Source organism: Loxodonta africana, chromosome 6 (genome assembly GCF_030014295.1).
Source record: "Loxodonta africana isolate mLoxAfr1 chromosome 6, mLoxAfr1.hap2, whole genome shotgun sequence".
Lineage (NCBI taxonomy): Eukaryota > Metazoa > Chordata > Mammalia > Proboscidea > Elephantidae > Loxodonta > Loxodonta africana.
Window position 1 is genome coordinate 12,620,523 of NC_087347.1, and position 19,080 is coordinate 12,639,602.

Below are 19,080 nucleotides of genomic sequence, written 5' to 3' on the forward strand. Positions count from 1 at the left end.
CCCTTTGAACTTTCTTAGGCCAACATTTCCTGAAGTTTAAATACGGAATATCTCCTTAGCCTGTGTCACAGTATGTCCTTAAATACAAGTTTGGGAAATTGCTGCCTTACTTTTGTTTCAACATCTTTGGGTATTTTCCTTTTAACATGGTGAGTGTTTTCACATCTTTTGAATACTAAGTGTGCCACAGATTGATCTTGTGAAAGCAGCTAGATACTTTCTTTCTGCAGCAGTATCTCAAAAGAAACATGAAACTTTTGTTTTTTTTCCATTTCATTGCCGTCCTCTGATCTCTAAAACAAAGTTAAAGAATCCTTGCAATGCACTATTGCCATGTATTCACACTTCATAGGGAACTTGTCAACATTGTACATTTTGAAGACGTTAAATTTTTTTCAAATCGCTATTCGTGAAATTTCTGTGAAGCAGAGATCTCGGTGTCCACAACTCTGCCCAAATCCATGGTGAATAATTGTATTGATAGCGGAACTTATTATTGCTGAGGCATTCCAAGGAGATGTGTAAATACATGTCTATGTGCACACGTGTAATACTGCAGGAGTGCCGCCACTACCACCACCAGAGGCCCAGCTCTGTCTCTAGGTTTCCCATGTGGAACAAACCTGCGGAGACCCAGAGCACCCTCCACTCCCAGCGACAGCGTGTCAGAGTGGTTTTCATGCAAATTCCTTCATAAACCAGTGCCCTCTGAGAATGAAAACTTATACTAGAGACTATTTTAACGATCTTTGTGTTTAGTTCGTGTGCTTTAATGTCATGTAAGGTAATGAGCTTCCTAATCACAGTATTGTTAAGATTCAGATGCTTTTAATGGCTACATTTTATCCTGTTGGTCACACGTTCTCAGTATATTTGAAATTTAGGATAAATATATGATGTATTTGAATTGATTAAAGTATATGTTGAATGTGATTTTGTACAAAGCGCTGTGCTCCTCAAGGAAAGTAATAAAAGACACCTGAAGTCTCTAGGGGGAGACTGAAGGATTTCTGATCAGGAGCCCAGTTAGAAGGTTTGAACTTAAGACTAAAGTCCTTAGAGAGAAATTGTTAAAATCTTCATAAAATTTGTTTTATGGTTTTTATTAAAACTCATTTGGATTTTTATTTTAACTTCACTATTGCGTTGAATAATAGAAAATAATCCTGATTGTTTTCCACCTAGGGAATGGTTGCCTTTTAAATTATGAACTGTACCTCGTTTAATGGATTTCTGTGGTGGTGGTTGTTGGTTTTACAGACATTGCAGAGACACTTCACTTCCTCCTGTGTGGCGCCGCCAATGGAAGTTGTCAGGAGCAGATTGATCTTGTTCCCCGGAGTCCTCAAGAACTGTATGAACTGACATCTCTGATTTGGTAAAGATTGGGCTTATAATAACAATAATAGTAAGTTTGTGGTTCATGTGAGATATATTTCAGAGACTTATTACTTACTAAAATAATGGCACATTTTTTTCCAGTGAACTTATGCCATGTTTGCCAAAGGAAGGCATTTTTGCAGTTGACACCATGCTGAAGAAGGGAAATGCACAGAACACAGATGGTGCCATATGGCAGTGGCGTGATGATCGGGGCCTGTGGCATCCCTATAACAGGATTGATAGCCGGATAATTGAGGTAGTAGTTTCATCGTACCGTTTAAAATGAGTGTATTATGGTGGAGAGGGGGTGCAGGGGTGGAGTGGGGAGGTGCATGTGTGTACCAAAATGGGCTCCGTTTGAATTAACTCAAGATTTTCTCGTTTTGTCTCCTGAGAACAAGGTCCTCATTTCTGTTCAGGTCAGAAAACACGATGTTGTAGTCCTGCTTCTGCTGCTAACTACCAGGTTGACTTGGAGCAAGTAATTTAAGTTCTCTGTTCCACAGTTTCCTCATTTCTGAAAGGAAACATGGGCGGAGTTAGACACTGTGTTGCTAAAAATTACTCTATCTCCCCATCCAAAAGAAATCTGCCATGTGCAAAAATTCACATACAAATAGCTTCATCTCAATATTTAAGGGTAAAAACAAAACATGGAAATAACTTAAATATAAATAACTAAGTAAATTATGGTGTATACATAGGCTTGTATGTAACGCAGACAATAATGGAATGAATTTTAATGAGGGATGTGAGAAATACAAAACTATGTGAACCTTTTGGGAACTCAGCCAGCTTAAGAGAAAGGGACGATAATACAAAGGAGAAAAATATACCAAAATATTAATAGTGATTTTTCCATGACAGTCTTAGAGGTGTGATTTTTATTCTTACTCCCATACTTTTAAGTTTGCACTGAAGTGTTTTTTAAAAATTCTCTCATTAGTAGAATATTTGCCCTAGTTTAGGAAATGTTGGTCCTTGTATTATTTGAGACACCACGCATCATTTACGTATATTTGCAGTACATCACATACCTGTGAATCTTATCGTACTCTCTCATCTCAACATTTGGTATTTGAGTATAATTAGAAGATCACATTTCTTGTGTAGACATTCTTCTTCAAAGATGTTTTTCACCAGTTTCTAAAAATGAGTTTTTGAGAAACTCTTAAACCATTGATTCATATTACAAAACCAAAATTCCTGTGAAAAAAATCTAAATTCAGAGTTACCTTTTATGAGGAAATTAACTTTGGTCTTTTGTGCATTGTTAGCTGGCGTATAAGCAGACCTAATATAGAGTCTCTGGTGGTGAAGTGGTTAAGAGTTTTGCTGCTAACCAAAAGGTTGGCAATTCAAATCCACCAGGCATAACTTGTAAACCCTATGGGGCAGTTCTGCTCTGTCCTATAGGTCACTATGAGTCGTAACTGACTCGATGGCACCTAAGAGCGACAACAGCAATATAGAAGTGGTTAAGGACTGAGCTTCTGACTAAAAGGTCAGTGGTTTGAACCCTCCCATCTGCCCTTGAAATCTTATGGGACAGTGCCACTCAGGGTCACTGTGAGCTGGGATGGGCTCAGTGGCAGTGGTTTGGATTTTGTTTAATTGTTCATGTAGAAGTAGCAGTATGTAAGCAGACCTGTACTAAGGGCCATGGTCTCTAATTCTAAGCATTCTTTTTAGTGTTTTCTCAATACGTGCATTTTCCCCATTAGTTTATTTTCGATTTCCTGAGAGTCCTGTCTTCTATATAGCCTAGGAATTCCATAGTTTGGACTTGGAATAGAAATGAATATTCTGTCACCTTTATAGGTTCCCTAAAATCAAGCAGGGTGCATCAGATTGCCTTCTGTTAGATACGTACTATGTAGGGCATGCACCCTCTGGATTACTCCTTGAGTTCCCACTTATACCCTTTTCAATCTCAGAGCATCATTTCAGTGCAAAATCCTTTGTTTACCTAAGGACAAAAAACTTTTATAGGGTCACTCACTTAAAGGAGGGCTTTGGTGGGTTGCTAAAAACCTATAATAACTTTTTCAGTCTAAGAATAAGAATACTAAGATTTATTGATAACAGTTTTTTCTTTCTATCAGCAATGTCTTAAAAACTTTGGGTACAAATGGCGTCTTCTTGGTGTCAGTGATGCTACTTGACTGGATCTTCCATCAGGATTTTACCTGTATTTTTGTCTCACAGGCCCTAATAGGGCTTATGTATATATAACTGTATATCTAATTAAAAACGATTTGTTGAATAGATGGGTTTTGTCATATCCGCACTACTAAATATTCCATATTCTGTTATGTCACCATCCGAAACCTTATAAAATAAATGTGTAGGTTAGCATTTATGGAGGATCCCCACTGTATCTTAAGTTAATTAGTTTCTCCATGTTTATATTCAAGGTTTCTCTCTCTTTGCTCTCAGGCAGCCCATCAGGTCGGTGAGGATGAGATAAGCTTGTCCACTCTGGGACGAGTTTATACTATTGATTTTAATTCTATGCAGCAAATCAATGAGGACACGGGAACAGCACGTGCCATTCAGAGAAAACCTAACCCCTTAGCCAATACTAACACTAGTAAGTACCTTTTGAGTCCGAAAGAGCTCTGTATTGTCACATGAATGTTATTTGCAGTAGTGAAGAGTAATTGGTTCACTGAGTATCCTTATACTTAAGCTAGTGGCATGTTGGTTAGTAGTTTTTGGACCATGTGTTTTAATTAATGAATAAGCCAATATTACTTAGCTGGTATCCTCCCCATGATTTTTTTTTTTTTTTACCTACATGTTCTGTCCTGTGACTCCAATCAGAATTGCTCCTTGTAGTTTTTTTTTTAAATCTGATACTGTTATTTCTAACCTACCTATTAGATTGATTCTTCCCAACCTTTTATTTTATACTTTCCTGCCCAAATTCTCTTAACTAGTGAAAAATAGAGTACATTGATTTTATTTTTTTCCTTCAGATTCCTGACATCTATCCCTTCCCTCGGGGATTTAGGCCATTGCTTTTGCAACTCCATTCTAGAACAGGCATCATCAAAATAGTAAATATTTTAGACTTTGTGGGCTGTGCAGTCACTGTATTCAACATTGCTATTGCAGCCTGAAAACAACCACAGACAATAGGTAAACAAGTGTACGTGGTGGTGTCCACTAAAATCTCATTTCTAAAACAGCTGATGAGCTGGATGTGGCCCTCAAACCTTAATTTACTGTCACTTGGTTTAGTGCTCTAGTGGCAAAGTGGTTAAAGAGCTTGGCTGCTAACCAGAAGGCCAGCAAGCAGCTCCCTGGAAACCCTATGGGGCAGTTCTACTCTGTCCTTTAGGGTCACCGTGGGTTTGGTTTGGTTTTGGTTTAGAGCTTACTTTTATCAGTTACCTTTTCTCTGTACCTTATTCCTTATAAGCAAAGTGGCAGATTAGCTTGTACTTCACATAGCTTCTAGCGAAATAATCACTGTGCATTTCTTGAACTCACCTATTCCTCACCAGTGGTTCAGTTGATCAGTACCGAAACCCATTTCCCCCGTACTCTGTTGAATCTATATATGTAAAGTAGGTGCAGTGTCGTGATGCTTTGTTGTCCTCAGCAGGACAGAGCGGCCAGTGGTTTTATGGCTGGCCAGATTTTTGTTTTACTGCCTTTAGCATTTTTGTAAACCCTAGTCGATTACATTCAATAAGTTCATTTGTATTATAACCAATGAAAAATTAGAGCATTTGAGAAAGGTGCATTGGCTTGAACGCTCTGTGCTGTTTATTTTCTTGCGTCTCTGCGGTCTGTCGCTACTCCATCGTTCTCTGTTTTCTATTACAGGTGGGTATTCAGAGCTAAAGAAGGATGATGCTCGAGCACAGCTTATGAAAGAGGACCCGGAACTGGCTAAGTCTTTTATTAAGACCTTATTTGGTGTTCTTTATGAAGTGTATAGTTCCTCAGCAGGACCTGCGGTCAGACATAAGTGCCTTAGAGCAATTCTTAGGATAATTTATTTTGCGGATGCTGAACTTCTGAAGGATGTCCTGAAAAATCATGCTGTTTCAAGGTGTGTTCATGAAAATCATCGTAACGTTTTAGAAATTGAAGCCCCTGCAAGTGCTTTCAGAAACCTCTGAATATAGAAAATTGGAATATCTTAAGGCTTATCTATTTATATTCAGTTACACAGCTTTGATAAACAATCAAGTGAATATAAAAGAGTATTTAGGAAAAATATTTGTTTTGTTGGAGTGGTTTCACAAAATCTTTTGCTCTCAAAGTTAAAGTAGTATGGCCAAAAACAATTAATAAATTCAGACAAAGTTTTATATACAAATGCTTTCTTTTTTTAGTCACATTGCTTCCATGCTATCAAGCCAAGACCTGAAGATAGTAGTTGGAGCGCTTCAGATGGCAGAAATCTTAATGCAGAAGTTACCTGATATCTTTAGTGTTTACTTCAGAAGAGAAGGTAATGTCATTCAGATCATACATTAATGGTCATTGTTTTAGTCTAAACAGTCCTTCAGTAGATGTCTGAGTAGTTTTATCTATAGAACAAAAAGTAAACTGTTACTTTTATGTAAGAGAAGACATTTACATGCTTATAGTTCTCATGCTTATAGAGTGTCCTTTAATAAATCTGTTAATACAGGTTGTAAAATTCACTGTCAGCTGATACTTAGTAAGTTTCAGTGATTGGAGTTTTTATGGGCCAGAGAGCAGTCATTAACTTTTTATAAAGGTAGTATGTGGTGCCATGAAGATGCCCTGAAAAAGTTAGATGTAGCTTTCTCTCCAAATGAATCGTATCAGTAGAGAGACCATTTCTAATGATAAAGTGATTGTTGTGTACATCATTGTATGGATAATGGAATATCTAATTTGAGGCATTTGAATTGGAAATCAAGCTAAGAGAGCTGGTACATTTCCATTCCCTTCCCGAAGAACTCAGAGATGAAACTGTACAGCTCTTTCAGGGGCTGTGTCTCTTTAAGCCTGTAAAGATAATACCTGACTGATGAAGACGTTCTTATCAACAGAAGTCTCACAGCTCTTTGGTCTTTGGGGCTGCTCTGGCTTTCTGAGGACAAAGGAAATAATGTTTCCCCCCTCAACTAATCTTTAGCTTTATCTTCCATCTTAGAAACAACCCTGGTACACTTCTGCATATGATCTGCTTTCCATTCAGTTTTTGATTTTTAAATTTTATTGACCTGTAGGTGAAAGTTTACATTGCATATTAGTTTCTCATTCAAAATTTATACGCAAATTGTTTTGTAACACTGGTTGTAGTCCCTGCAACGTGTTGGCACTCTCCCCCTTTCCACCCTGGGCCCTGTGTCTATTTGTCCAGTTTTCCTGTCCCTTCCTGCTTTCTCATCGTTGCTTTGGGGCAGTCATATACTTGATTGCACTAAAAAGCATGTTCCTCACCTGCGTTATTGTTTGTTTTTCAGACCTGTCTAATCTTTGGCCGAAAAGTGGCTTCAATTCTGAGTTAGCAGGATTTCGAGGGGTGGCGCGTGGCCTCAGGGGTACTTTCCATTCTTTTGATAACCTTTTCTTGTGATGGATTCCTATCTTCACATCTTAAAAATACAGTGGACATACTAGTGCAATTGTATTGAACAAAATAGGTTTTTCACCATTTAAAATTAGTTTTTTTTTAAGTAACAATGGAGTTTTTAAAAAACCCAACAGTACATTTTTATATGAGATAAAAAGCAAAATTTTTCCATTTTCCAGAGAGAACAAATCAAGTGCACATACAAATAAACGTTTTCCATGCTTGTAGAAACATTTGGTATATGTTCTTCTCTTTATTCTCAGGTATTCTCATATTTTGCACTCTTGTTTTTGGTGTACTATTGTTTTGTTTGCTTTTAAATGGCCTTTCTGGTTTGGAAGTATATCAGAATCCATCTTTTTTCTCAAGGTACACTTTTTTTCACTTTCATATAATTAACTGTGCCATCAAATTGGATTTCCTGTGACCACCTATTTCTATAGCACGTAAATTGTGAAGCTTACGGAGCAGTCTTGCTTGGTTCTGCTGCTTTGCATCTGTCTAGGTCCTGCTCTTCTTTGAGGTTCAACTTAAATGCCTCTTCCTGCAGATATTTCTTCCTTCTGGAGCAGGTTAGGTCCTCCCACCATATGTTGTATCTGCACTGCATTTTCTGTCTCATAAGCAAATCACATTTGTAATTTCTTGTAAAATGTATCTTTTTTACTAGTCAGTAAGGGTCCTGAGTACATTTGCCTTGTTTGTGGCTGTGTCCTTAGTCCCAAGCACACAGGCTGGCATGTAATTGTATAAAAGTTTGAATTCATTCTGACATCTCTTTTCAGCAGTTTGTTCTTTTTTTTAAAGAATCTGATAAAAAGCCCTGGACCCTTTCCCAGGAAAAAAATGTACGTGCTTGAACATATACTCACATACATTCATCCACTCAGATTTGCATGTAGTTGACATAGACAGACAGACCTCTTTGCAGGCAGTTTGATAGTTCTTAGACATACTCCCTCCTTTACAAACCCTCCCCCCACCCATCCCTGGATCCCAGTCTAGAGAAGAACCCCTGCCTTACAGGTTTATATTTCACTCTCCTTATACACCTCCAACAACGGGGAAATTGCCACCTCTCAGCGAAAGCTTGCATTCCCTTTTTTTTGGTGGCAGCTTTATTGTGATCTTACCTCTTTGTGGCACCCGAAGTTAACCAGTAATCCTAGTTCTTCGCCCCCCGCCCTCGCCGCCCCAGCCAAATGTTATCAGGCTAGAGCTTCGCTATATTTCTGTAATGGATTATTTTCTTATTATGGGTGTTTTGAACTTCAGGTAGGACTTGACTTGTAATCTTATTAAACATTTCTGGTTTTGAAGATTAGAAGACATTCTATATAAGTACCTTAATTTTGAATTTTCGCATTGGTTTTCTGATTGGAGTCAAGTCGAGAACTCTGGCTTCTAAGTGTTCTTCTCCATTTGCCTGCTGTTTTTCAGTCATTCCTTATGTGTCAGTGTTAGCATTTAGGGATCTGCTGTGTGGTGGGCCGGCTTGGTGAAAACTGGCTCTTTTCATCTGTTACTATGAAGGTGTGATGCATCAAGTGAAACACCTAGCTGAGTCCGAGTCTCTGTTGACGAGCCCCCCAAAGGCTTGTACAAATGGCTCCGGGACCTTGGGGTCCACAACATCAGTCGGCAGCGGAACAGCCACGGCTGCCACTAATGCGGCGGCTGACTTGGGGTCCCCCAGCTTGCAGCACAGCCGAGACGATTCTTTAGATCTGAGCCCTCAAGGGTAAGTCAGAGTTTTGCTTTCATGTTGTCCTTTTTGCCTTTATCTCTGCCTTGATACTTGAGATGGTGATAAAATTTTGAAGGGTACGTTTCATATTTTTTCAACCTATATTTTATTAGGTGTTTAATGAGAATGGGAAGAAAACCTAGCTTTCATTGGAAACCTACTGTATTAATCCACTTGCAGCAACCACAAGACATGCATGGTATTCCCATCTGACAAACAAGGGAACTAAGGCTCCGAGACAATAAATGACTTGTACAGTGTCACACACTTAACCTTTCAAGTGTAGGGTTTGAGCCTTGGTTTCTGATTTCAGAATCCTGCAGTTCTTTACCTGTATTGGTGCAAACAGATCAGCTTCACGATACCCAGATTTTGACATTGTGAAAAACAATAAAACTAGAACTTTTAGAATGTGAAGAAAAATAAAAATATAACAATTTCCTATTTCCCCATAATTGGCAAATGGAACACAAATGCATTGCTCTTAATAAAGGAAAATGGGAGATGTCTGTTCTCTCCTTTCACCTCACCCTCAGCTTTTAATCTCTTGGCACCGTGCTACTTGAATGTTACTAGACCTTCGTATTGATTTTCAGTGTATTGTGTTACAAGTGGACCTCACTCAGTGTTTTTATTTCTTTGGCGTTAGAAACTTGATATTGCTATATGTACGACACATGGCGAACCAAGCTCATGTCTGAAACTCAGAATGTACTCAATGGGATACTCCTTTTTTCCTCCTTCTAAGCTGAAAAGTAGATCTTGGCAAAACATAATATTCAATAAATGGACTCCAACATTTTCATCTCACAAACTGCAGGGTAGCATTGTCCTGTACAGCAGCCCTGTGGGGATCCTGATGCATCAGCCAAACCTTCCCAGGGCCCAGCTGCTTTTGGTGCCACCTGGTGGCAGTTGTTGACTCTGGCTTGAATAGGAGTTCTGGCAGTTGTACCACTTATGACTGACTGGCTGAGACTTCTGGCACAGTGGCTGTTGTTTCAGGAAGCTGCTGAGTTTGTGTCTGTCATTAGCCCAGAGCAAGGAGATTGGGCCTGGAGAATAGCAGGGACCCTGGGACCCACTCTCCCCTTTCCCAGTGCTGAAGTTGGACTTGTCTGCCCTTTTCCTCACAGTGTTGCATGCCCTTCAGCTTTCTCTCCAGCCCCACCCCCATCCCCAGCCACTGCAATACCCTTAAGTTACTGCAGGGTTTTGCTGTATAATGCAGAGTTATACTAACCCCTCATGAGAGCAGGGACTGGATTTGATGGTTAATCTCTCTCTGTGCCTGGCACACAGTGAAAGTCTGAGACGTCATAGTGCTCCCAGAATTCTCACGTGTGGGGCACCTCGGACGAATGCAGTATTGTTGAGCCACTTGAAATTAACGAATTAAGAGTTGATGGTAGATTCTAATACTTGGTAACTCCAAAGGAAGAGGAAAGAACATTTTCTCTTTATAATATTTCTGGTTTTAAGTAGTTCCACATACTTTATGGAAACCCTGGTGCCATAGTGGTTAAGAGCTACAACTATGTTAACCAAAAGGTCAACAGTTCAGATCCACCAGGCGCGCCCCTTGAAAACTAAGGCAGTTCTCCTCTGTTCAATAGGATCTCTATGAGTTGGAATCGACTCGACGGCAACTGGTTTGATTTTTATATACCTTATAACAGTTGCAAACGAGAACTTCACGTTAATGTTATTTGTAAAGGGGAAATTGTTTACTCATATTTAAGTTCATCCTTGGAAATTGCATTTGCCGTGATTGTCAAGCATATCTGTATACATGGCTTCCCATACAAATGTCAGGTGTTGGAGATGGGATGATGTTTTTCAAAATTTTTCAAATTTTATTTGGGCTGTAGACCAACTGAACCAAAAAAACTTTTCTTCTTTTGTATCTTATGTAGCTTTGTTTCTAAGAATCTATTGATATTTCAAACTATTTCTGATGTTTTTTAAGAATAGTGAAAATGTCACACAAAGGCGAAGTATGTTATTTCGTATATGGTTATTATTCAAAATATGTTATTTCCTCTATCACTCACTAAGATTTATTTATAGGTAATTTTTGGTTTAAAAACAAAGCCACTATAATGCTCATAAATACATTCATTCAGGGTGAGATTGTCATCACCACATCGTGAAACTACTTTGGTAATAATTACTTCCAGCCAGCTTGTTCTGGTTCAGACTCCTGCTGAGAATTCGCATTTCTGACAAGTTCCCAGGTGATACCAGTGCTGCTGGGTGGGGACCAGTTCTAAGACCCACTGGAAGAGCAGGGGGTCTCAGAACTCACTGTACGGAGGGATCACCTGCGGATCTTGGTAAACTGTAGATTTTGATTCCGTATACCTGGGGTGGAAATGCAAATTCTGAACAGGGGTTCGAACTGGAACGAACTTGTTCACAGTCCTGGGTGTAATATAAGCAGTTAGAAACACATTTTAACAATATTAGCACTAATGCATGTGTATTTTACTTGTTGCCCTTTAGGGAAGAAATACGGTACTTAGACTTAGTGTATTATTTTTGGGGGGGGCTGTTGATTACTCAGTTTTTTTCATATTAATTTTTTATGGCATAGATTTGTATATGTACTTTTCTGTATTTTATTATATTAATCAGGATTAATCAGAGATATTCTGTTTTTGGTTTTATTCTCCATAGGTCAGTATGGTAAAATAGCTTGTTATTTTCTGAACTATCATTTTCTGGGTCTCTATACCTCTCGAACATGACTGGCACAGAATTGGCACCAAATAGTCACTAATAAAAAACTACCCTGTTACAGCAATATTTTATAAGTCATTATTCCTGCTGTTTTAACTTGATTTTCAGTGAGTAATGATAATTGTGCAGTGATAATTGATAAACTTGTTACATTTTTTTCTATGTGATAGTCGATTAAGTGATGTCCTAAAGAGAAAACGACTGCCAAAACGAGGGCCAAGAAGGCCAAAGTACTCACCTCCCAGAGATGATGACAAAGTAGACAATCAAGGTAATGCCTTTGATGAAGCCATGAAGTTGGGAGAGGGGAAGATAAGAGCAGGCACAGATACGGACTTCGGTAAAACTGCTAATAGCTATTGAAATATGTGTGTGTTTCCGGAATAGCCAGTATTCTTAGCTTTTTTCAAGTAATTAATCTATTAAGAATGTGAATCTAAAAAATTCAGTTGGTTTTCATCGTGTATGCTAGAACAATTTCACTGCCATTTTCTTTTCTTTTCGTAGCTAAAAGCCCCACCACTACTCAGTCCCCTAAATCTTCTTTCCTGGCAAGCTTGAATCCAAAAACGTGGGGAAGGTTAAGCGCACAGTCCAACAGCAACAACATTGAACCAGCACGCACCGCAGGCGTCAGTGGTCTTGCCAGGGCCGCCTCAAAGGACACCATTTCCAATAATAGGTGAAGTGGGGGAATTCAGTCTTCTGTTATTGCCAGATCAGAAAATGTAACAGTATTTCAGTCAGTACCTTTATTGTATGGAGATGAAACATGGATATAGAACTGTAATTTATGCTCAAAAGTGGAAGAGCTCAAAAATAAGGTGGATTCTCAGTTCTTGAACCCTTCTGTTGTTGGGTGCCATTGAGTTGATTCCGACTCACGGTGACTCTGGCAGAGTAGAACTGCCCCATAAGGTTTTCAAGGCTGTAATCTTCAAGGAAGCAGATTGCCAGGTCCTTGTCCCATGGAGCCACTGGGTGGGTTCAAACCGCCAGCCATTTCATTAGCATCTAAGCGCTTAACCATTGTGCCACCAGGCCTCCTTTGCTTCCGGTTTTTTTCCTTTTAAATTCCTGTCTTAGATATTAAAATTCCTTGGACCATCTCTACCTATGGGCTGTACTGTTCAGAACCAAACAAATCATGATTTCCATGGTACCTGTTCTGAGTTCTGTTCTGGACGAGGGAAAGCTGCCATATTTTCTGTTCACCCAGATGTTTATGATAAGCTTCCTCTACCCATTACAGTGGAACTTAGGGTTTTAGAGTAGATCGTCTTTTAAAACCTGGAACTCTGTGACTTAACTGTTTCACAGCCATATATAATTTTTAAAAAGTATTTCCTTTAAAATCCTTGCGAATTGTTTAGTTTTTGCTTTTTGCTGTAGATGTAGTGTACCAACAAGAATTATTCTCTGTGCAAATAAGTGATTGAAAACAGTCAACAAATGTCTTTGGGAAAACAGAATTTTGGGGTTGGTTGGAGGTTTTCTGAATTACACTTAATAAAAACAATTAGGCAAATGTATTTCTGCAGCCACTGGAATTTGTAAATTAAACAGCTGGGCCTCATTTATCATAGCTTGTTAATGTTAAGTGCCTGTTTCTGGTCAGTAGAGCTTTATTTCTGCTCTCTTGAGAACAGTAAGGGGTTATGCAGGTATGTCTGTACTTTAGAAAACAACCATGTGAAACGACTTCCAGGTGAATGCTTAGGAAACTTACTCCATGGGGTCCCAAGAAGTTAGACTGTTTTAGTTTTCTATTCATGTAATGAACCGCCATGTATCTTAAATACCTGAGTATTTCTCAGGCCACATGTTAGCTCATTTTCAAAATGAAACTTAATTTTGTTAATATGGATTCTGAATGTATGTAATCTGTATAGCCTGTAAACGTCTGTAAGTGTAGGCCCCAAAGCGTGGTAGATACAGCACCTATTTGCCTTGGATCAGAAGTTATCGTGGAGATCCTTTCTCTGTACACTGAGGCTTAATTATCTCCTTTTTCCTTCTTGCAGAGAAAAAATTAAAGGTTGGATTAAGGAGCAGGCACATAAGTTTGTAGAGCGTTACTTCAGTTCCGAGAATATGGATGGGAGCAATCCTGCATTGAACGTCCTGCAGAGACTTTGTGCTGCAACTGAACAACTCAACCTCCAGGTACTGTGTCTGGTGCAGCCTGCTTTTCCTTTTCAGTTTCCCTCTTCCCTTTACAAGAGAGGTGTCACAATTTCCTCTCCTGTCATTTCTTCAGTCTCCAGACTCCTTTCCCTGAGGATGCTAAAGCTGTCCATAGATTTAGCTCTCATAGACCGACTGTTGTTACCAAACATATACTGTTAGCATGGGCATTTTTTTAATTCATCCCTTGATTTTCATGGTTCATAATGTTGTCAGTAAATATGCTAGAAATCTCATCTTCGACTTTTTCCTTCACACCCCAGTTTCTGACAAATGAAGAGATTGCAGAAATGGCCCTCTAGCCTATCTACTCTTTCTAAGTCCTTTTCAGCTATAGTTGTTACAGTTGACAGCACTCTCTTTAACCCTTCTCTGCTTGGGGACTGATGGTAGTCAGCAAGGTTAGAGGCTTAGTGATAACCTTTTAAATTTCATCTGATAGTTTGTTTGCACTTTCGATATGTTTTAAATAATTTTTGGAGTATATGTTGTCAAAATTATCTATTTCATCTAGATTTCCAGTTTATTAATTTAAAGCCATACCTTGTATTCATGTTTTACCTTCACTTTATGTTCTCACCCTGTGTCTTTTTTTTTTTTTTTTTTTTTTTCATTTAAGAAAACTTGGTTGGTTGAATGTGAATATTTTTCTTAACTATGTTAGTATGGGTCCTGTTTTCCCTCTTGAAGTATCTAATGCTATTTTTATGTAAGACCATATTTTCTAAGGATCTACTAGAAATACACCACTCCCCCCACCCTTTAAAAAAGCCTCAAGAGGGCTTTCAATTCCTTGTGGGGAAGTGTGAACTGTGCATTTTGTAAGTACTGTTTCAGTTAGCATACAAATACTGTTCCCAACTCTTGCAGGTGGATGGTGGAGCTGAGTGCCTTGTAGAAATCCGTAGCATAGTCTCAGAGTCAGATGTCTCATCGTTTGAAATCCAACACAGTGGGTTTGTGAAGCAGCTGCTGCTTTATTTGACGTCTAAAAGTGAAAAGGATGCTGTGAGCAGAGAGATCAGATTAAAGAGATTCCTTCATGTATTTTTTGCTTCTCCAGTAAGTTGTCTAATCATGCTTGTATTATCTTAACTGTAGGAATCACTATTCACTGTTGTGTATATTCTCATCCCATTGATAATTTCCAGTAGCTGTTGGTCAGGATCTTGAGGGAGTGTTTCCAGCTTACTTATACACAGTTGAATTCCTCGCATAATCATCAAGTAATTAGTAACACTGCAAAATGGTGATTTACTGAAGCCCATCCCATGGTTTCTGTGGTTGAATTATCTGAGTCTCTTTTTGTTTCTCCCATAAGACATGCCATTAGTAGTAGTCCCTCACCTCTTGAAAGTATTTTATTCTCAGTGTTTGTTTTTAAACATTTTGCAGTCTATTTTTAGGGGAAGTAAAGTAGACATAGTGTAGCTATAGATATAAGGCAGAGTAGACATACGTATTTCTGTTTTGTTCATAAAACACAAGGCCAGAAACCACAGAATGGCTCCCTGTCCTTCACCCACAGTGGGTGAGAACGAGAGGGTAGCTACTCTTGGACACCAGTGACTTAGCAGGTTTCTGCTTGTTTACAAGTGCTTAAGACATCCCGAAGGTTTCCCTGTGGCTTACCGGTACTAGGGCTGAGGACAGCTCTCCCGTGTAGTGGCAGAACTACTTCTCTAAGACCTTCAGTGTTGTAGGCACCTGAGAACTGCTTGTACTGTTTCAACTTCTGGAGCTACACAAAGGAGAGCTACGTATTGGAGATTCGTTGGATTAGTGGCAGCCTTGGGTATCGTTTTAGACCACATTTAAGGTTATGTGCAGGTCTGTAATCTCTTATCTGAAACCTTCGGGGCTGGATGTGTTTCAAGCCTTCTGAAATATACTATATATACTCTATATTACCCAGTAACCTCAGTATATTCTGAGCAGCACTCCACATCATACATATTAAATGCTTTTACAGCAAAACGTGAACATTCTACCAAATTCTGGTAAAGGAAGACTGTAAAGGCTTCCTGTCTGTCTGAGTCAAGCTTTGCCATCAAATAAACTGTGTTTTCAGAACTTTGGAATTGTGAATAGGGGTTGTAGACCTGTACAAAAAGAGTGTCTTTATTAAAGTAATTTACTTGCAACCAGAACCGTTATATGAGAATAAAGGAAATAGATGAATGATTCCCTTTTGTAAAACCACACCTATTAAATTTTCTTGTTTAGAAGTGTTTCGTTTTTGAAAGGCCTTGTTTAGCTTCTTGGTTTATTTATAACTTCAGCTTCCTGGAGAAGAGCCCATTGGAAGAGTAGAGCCGGTGGGGAACGCGCCTTTGTTGGCGTTAGTTCACAAGATGAACAACTGCCTCAGCCAGATGGAACAGTTCCCAGTCAAAGTTCATGATTTCCCCAGTGGAAATGGGACAGGAGGCAGGTAAGGACCGTGGCCCGGGTATTCCCTTGCCACTGGAATCTGGTGCTTGATTTTTTTTCAATAAAGTAGCAAGACATCTAGTAAAGTCTTCCTCAGCCTGAAGAACAGTCAGGTGTTGGGACTGAAGAAATTGAGTAAAGAGTGAACGAACACAGCCTTAAACATGCTACTTTAAAAATAACCTAGCGACTGCATTAGCAACTTGTAACAGGCTTAGTTTTTATTCTTTGTTATATAAAGCTTCTTTAAGAATTTTGTGGATATGGACAATAAAATGATTATTTAAAGTCGCGTGCAATAATGGGATTACACATTTGATGTAAGTGATGATAACTTCGTACTTTGATGGTTTTTAACAAATAAGTGTTTATTTTGAAGTTATATTGTTTTAATAAAAACTTCTACTCTTTTCAGTAATATAGTACTGTTACAGGGCTCACGCGAAGTGCTACTGAAAGAGTTACTTGCAAAAGTTTATTGGTGTGTTTTATGGAATGTTACAAGCTTCATGGAGTATTTTGGCTGGACGCCAAGAAAATAAGAACCAAAATCTCAAGTATTTTAAAAAGATTTAAAGTTTTTGATTGAGTTAAATTATATGCATTATTGAATGGATAAAGGAATCAGTGTTGACTAGGTTTTTTTTTTTTCTACCCCCAGCTTTGAAATTGAATGTATAGTGTGGTATTCAGTTTTGTTTGTTATACTATCCTATTGGAATTCCTATTTTCTGGAAAATCTTATGAATTAGGGGGAAATTTTCATTTCTCCTACACTATGCTCGAGAAAACCATGATAGGTTTCATTTTCGTCTAAATTTATGTAAAATATGTATGTTTATATATGTGTATATCAACATAGTGGAATATTCTTTCCCATACCCCCATTTGTGTTATTTAAGGATCCTTCTAGATAACCATGTTTTAAGCTTAACTTATATATGACTGTTGTGGAGCCCTAGTAGTAGTGCAGTGGTTAAGAGCTACAGCTACTAAGCAAAAAGGTCAGCAGTTCGAATCTACCAGCTGCTTCTTGGAAACCCTGGTGGGCAGTTCTACTCTGTCCTGTAGAATCGCTGAATCAGAATCAACTAGATGGCAGTGGGTTATATATGACCCTTAACAGACCTTCTCAGAAATGAGCAGTTAAATATCATTACCAGGTGTAGACTGCTGTAGGTATTAAACTGCTTAAAGTAAATTTTAGTTTTCAAAGTAATTTTGTAGCTGAAATCATTGAAAGCAAAAAAGAGATTTGTGTCTGTTTTTAAGTAGGTAGCATTTAGTAGGAAAGGGCAAAGTACTGGAGAAGCGAGTTTGCTCAGGTGGCTGAGGAACCTTTATCCCAGAGAAACAGATCAGGCTCCGTGGCGAGGTGTTTCTGCCCCATGACATCGTGGGGGGACAGGGCTCGGATTTTGACTTCGTGCTTTCATGCGCATGTGTACACACCTGTCCTTTGGTTATTACTTATTTATTGTTAACTTCTACTAAAAAACTTGACTTGTTGGCTTTCCATTTACATAACTGGTAAGTGCTTACTTTTGTGTCTTCAGAAAATGCTAAGTTTGTTTTGTCTGTATTAGCTTGCTTTTATTTGAGTTAATGTATATTGATTGTGACAATAATAGAATAACTTTTTTTTTCACAAATTATCTTGAGCTTTTCTCTCAACAGAGGATCACAAGCTTTAAAATTTTTCAACACACATCAGTTAAAATGCCAACTGCAGAGACACCCAGACTGTGCGAATGTGAAGCAGTGGAAGGGTGGCCCTGTCAAGATTGACCCTCTGGCTTTGGTACAGGCTATCGAGAGATATCTTGTAGTTAGAGGTATTTCCCATGTATTATTCTTTGTGTTCTTATTTGACTAGCTGGGTTGAAATTAAGATACGTATACACACACATACATACACACACACGCGCGCGCACACAACTCCAGTATTTCCCTGTTTAATTAATGTTGTTCCTGCTAAACCCAGATGCAAGCACTTGGCGTGTCTTTCACTTATTTCCTGTCTAGCACAGAGACGTGTATGAGACTTACTAGAATTTGACTGCTTGCTTTAGTGATGAACTCATTTATCTTGTTGGAATATAGTAGAAATGACATTTTGTGTTTGACGGTATTCTTAAGCCTTTCTGCTTCATGGATCAGATTGTAATGTGTACATATTTTTGTAAGAATATGCTAGTTTAACCAGTTTGCCCTCAGTCTTTTCTTTTACGTAAAATTGCTAGGAGTTTAACAGCCTTCTTGGATCTTTAGGGTATGGAAGAGTAAGAGAAGATGATGAAGACAGTGATGATGATGGATCAGATGAGGAAATAGACGAGTCTCTGGTAAGGTGCTATTCCCACCATGTCGTCATCTATAAAGTTCAGGACCTGTAGCTTAAATGACTTTTCTCTTTATTCAGGCTGCTCAGTTCTTGAATTCAGGAAACGTAAGACACAGGCTTCAGTTCTACATCGGAGAACATTTGCTACCATATAACATGACTGTGTATCAGGCAGTCCGGCAGTTCAGCATACAGGCTGAAGATGAAAGAGAGTCCACGGATGATGAAAGCAATCCCCTGGGAAGAGCTGGTATTTGGACAAAGACTCATACAATATGGCAAGTCTGAAAATGATTTCTTTTGGTTTTTGATGAACTTGGATACTGTTCATATGTTCTGGAATTTATATTAAGGGCTGATTTGCATAAGGAGAGGGGCCCCTAAATACTACTATTTTTTAATACCAAAAGCCACTTCAAATGTTTACTAGTATGGATAGGCACATGTACCTGTAGCTTCTCCTTCAGTCTACTAGAAAACTTATATTCATGGCCATAGTTGTAGTTTACATCTACTTTTACAGACCTGTTTTCAGATCTTTAAGTAAGACAAAAACAGCATCTACAAGATGATCCACAGGTGATAAGCTTCGTGTTTCTGAGCCGTTCAGGGTATTTAGATACAGTTCCCAGCATTGTTTGTGAATATCCACTGCTTTATATTTGAAGAGAACCT

At 38.7% G+C, this 19,080-nt stretch overlaps 1 protein-coding gene across 23 annotated transcripts in view; it reads left to right on the plus strand.

Moving 5' to 3' along the window:
- Positions 1-19,080, plus strand: part of TRIP12 (thyroid hormone receptor interactor 12) — a 138,424-nt gene that overhangs the window by 98,999 nt on the left and 20,345 nt on the right. For 9 of the 23 annotated variants that reach the window (XM_064286586.1, XM_064286587.1, XM_064286583.1 and 6 more), the window contains 14 exons: positions 1,261-1,378; positions 1,483-1,642; positions 3,823-3,976; positions 5,221-5,449; positions 5,736-5,854; positions 8,486-8,693; positions 11,612-11,712; positions 11,949-12,123; positions 13,466-13,607; positions 14,499-14,690; positions 15,911-16,062; positions 17,724-17,896; positions 18,333-18,406; positions 18,484-18,683. In XM_064286586.1, the coding sequence (XP_064142656.1) occupies positions 1,261-1,378; positions 1,483-1,642; positions 3,823-3,976; positions 5,221-5,449; positions 5,736-5,854; positions 8,486-8,693; positions 11,612-11,712; positions 11,949-12,123; positions 13,466-13,607; positions 14,499-14,690; positions 15,911-16,062; positions 17,724-17,896; positions 18,333-18,406; positions 18,484-18,683 (2,197 nt within the window). The remainder of the gene's footprint in view (positions 1-1,260; positions 1,379-1,482; positions 1,643-3,822; positions 3,977-5,220; positions 5,450-5,735; positions 5,855-8,485; positions 8,694-11,611; positions 11,713-11,948; positions 12,124-13,465; positions 13,608-14,498; positions 14,691-15,910; positions 16,063-17,723; positions 17,897-18,332; positions 18,407-18,483; positions 18,684-19,080) is intronic. The other 14 variants (XM_064286588.1, XM_064286594.1, XM_064286602.1 and 11 more) reach the window with 6 other exon arrangements.